At 39.1% G+C, this 2500-nt stretch overlaps 1 protein-coding gene across 1 annotated transcript in view; it reads right to left on the bottom strand.

Annotated features, from left to right (window-relative positions):
- Positions 1–2500, bottom strand: part of LOC125027749 (formin-like protein 5) — an 8189-nt gene that overhangs the window by 5540 nt on the left and 149 nt on the right. Inside the window, exons 1-4 of the mRNA XM_047616875.1 lie at positions 1694–2500; positions 1480–1534; positions 1045–1167; positions 124–549 (exon numbers count right to left, since the gene is read on the bottom strand). The exon at positions 1694–2500 is cut by the window's right edge and continues 149 nt beyond it. Coding sequence (XP_047472831.1) covers positions 124–549; positions 1045–1167; positions 1480–1534; positions 1694–1851 — 762 coding nt within the window. The 5' untranslated portion in view covers positions 1852–2500. The remainder of the gene's footprint in view (positions 1–123; positions 550–1044; positions 1168–1479; positions 1535–1693) is intronic.

Genomic DNA, 2500 nt, shown 5'->3' with positions numbered 1-2500 from the left:
GTAATAGCAAACTAGTCCCCCAAGGCCCTCAACAGAATCACGAATCAGTGGCCGGCCATTACCTCCGTGGCTTTTGACATGTTCACCGAGACAAAAGATTTAATTCAAAAAAGTATAAGTTACCTCCAGAGGCTGCAGAGGGATGACGCTTATATCAGGGTGACGGGGCGGCCGCTGCCTCGTCGGAACGGCAGTCGGTCGCCTCGCCGGACCTCGAGGCCTTTGGGGACCTCTCCTGGGGCGCCGGGCTCTCGGAGGGCGCAACTGGCGACTGGTAGCCAAGGGCGTGCCGAGGCGTGTGCCAAAGGAGACCCCAAAGGCGGCCCTCTCCACCTGGCCCCCCGAAGGCTCGATCTCAAGAGAGATGTTCTCGTCAGCGAACACTTCCCTGGCCTCCTGCAGGTCTTCCTCCTTCTCCGTCAGATCTGATGTTCCTTCTGCAGCGTGGGTATCGAGAGGCGGCGTTTGCGACCGGGGCTTGGAAGCAGAAGGACCGGAAGTTATTTCAGGCACTGTGAGGAAACCCGGCGGCAGAGGAACGCGGGAAACCTACAAGGGAACCTTCATAGTTAATCAGATTTGTAGCCGATTAAAGGCACACACACGCACGTACACACACACTTACTGATAGATAGATAAGTCAATAAGTAGATAGATAGATACATAAATAGATAGATAGAACATAGACAAAAATAAACAAAAAAATAAATAGATAAATAGCACATAGACACACAGATAGATATTGACACACACACACACACACACATGTGTGTATATATATATATATATATATATATATATATATATATATATATATATATATATATATATATATATGTGTGTGTGTGTATATATATGTATATGTATAAATATAGATAAATAAATAAATAAATAGATAAATAAATAAATAAATAAATAAATAAATAAATATATATATATATATATATATATATATATATATATATATATATATATATATATATATATATATATATATATATATATATATATATATAGGTATAAGTACCAACAGCAGTCACGAACCAAGGGGACAGAAGCAGCCCCTTCCTGCAGAGGAGCCTTGCCTGGCAGCGGGACCCCCTTCGAGCTCCCCGGCGGGAGCGCGCGTGCGGGCGGCGGCGGCAAAGTGGACTCCGGGAACTTATTCTGGCAGAAAGCAGAAATCGTATTGTATTTGGTGTATTTCTGTGTATTAACAAATCATTCGATGTTTATAAATGCTACAATTGAATTATATTGTTATTCTTTATATATTTATAAGATATGATTTAATTTGATTATTATTCTTGATATGATAATATTATTTCATTTCATTTTGTTATTATTACTGATGTATTTATATGATTCAATTTAATCTTAATATTATTCTTTACATATTTCTAAGATTTTGAATAAACATTATTATTATATATTTCTGTGATTCTGCATTTTGTACAACAAGCCATTTCTGAATCTCACCTCGAAGAGAGCTGAGACTCTTTTCAGCGGCTGAAACTCACTGGACCATTTATTCCTGTCAAAAGAAGATATGCCGATCACAGAACATTTAATATTCCATTTAAATAACTCACCACAGAAAAAAAACATACTGTCACGAAATTCTCAATATTCCAATCAATGCTAATACAACTACTACAACATTGCCATAAGTAAACACAGTCACTGTACTTACGTTGCAGGACTGACTGTATCTAAATTCTTAAGAATATCAATAGGAGACGTCAATTTCCTGTAGCCTTCACCGCCTTCAGAACCTGCGCGACTTAATATAGATACTGCGACGATTCCATTGATGAAAGAAAACGGAAGAATCCAGCCTAGGCCACCCATCCTTTAAGGGGAAACAAAAGTAATTTTAGGTCGATGTCATTACTGAGAGAAAACGGAAGACTCCAGCCTAGGTCATCCATCCTTTAAAGGGAACTAGAGTACTTTTAGGTCGATGTCATTGATGAGAGAAAACCGAAGAATCCAGTCTAGGTCACCCATCCTTCAAGAGAGAACCAACGTAATTTTAGGTCGATGTCAATGCGTCAATGATGAGAGAAAACGGAAGAATCGAGCCTAGGCCATCCATCCTTTAAGGGGAAACAAAAGTAATATTAGATCGATGCAGTTGATGAGAGAAAATGGAAGAATACAGCCTAGGCCACTCATCCTTTAAAGGGGAACCAAAGTAATATTAGGTCGATGACATTGATGAGAGAAAACGGAAGAATCTAGCCTAAGCCACCCATCCTTTAAGGGAGAACCAAAATAATATTGGAAGGTGGTATTATTTTTTTTTGTCGTTGGTTTTCTCAGTTGGCGGAGATCCTGTCTAGTCATTCAGATCTTTGAAATATAACTTGTATATGAATTAATTTCTGTGTTTCTAATCTCGCTACTTCGTCAGCAAATGAATAGGATATTTTTAGACGTGACGTCATGAGTGAACCAATGACTACGTAAACCTGGGAATGTCCCTATCTTCAGATAG

Source organism: Penaeus chinensis, chromosome 1 (genome assembly GCF_019202785.1).
Source record: "Penaeus chinensis breed Huanghai No. 1 chromosome 1, ASM1920278v2, whole genome shotgun sequence".
Lineage (NCBI taxonomy): Eukaryota > Metazoa > Arthropoda > Malacostraca > Decapoda > Penaeidae > Penaeus > Penaeus chinensis.
Note: the sequence above shows the minus strand (reverse complement) of the source record. Positions and strands in the feature narration are given on the sequence as shown.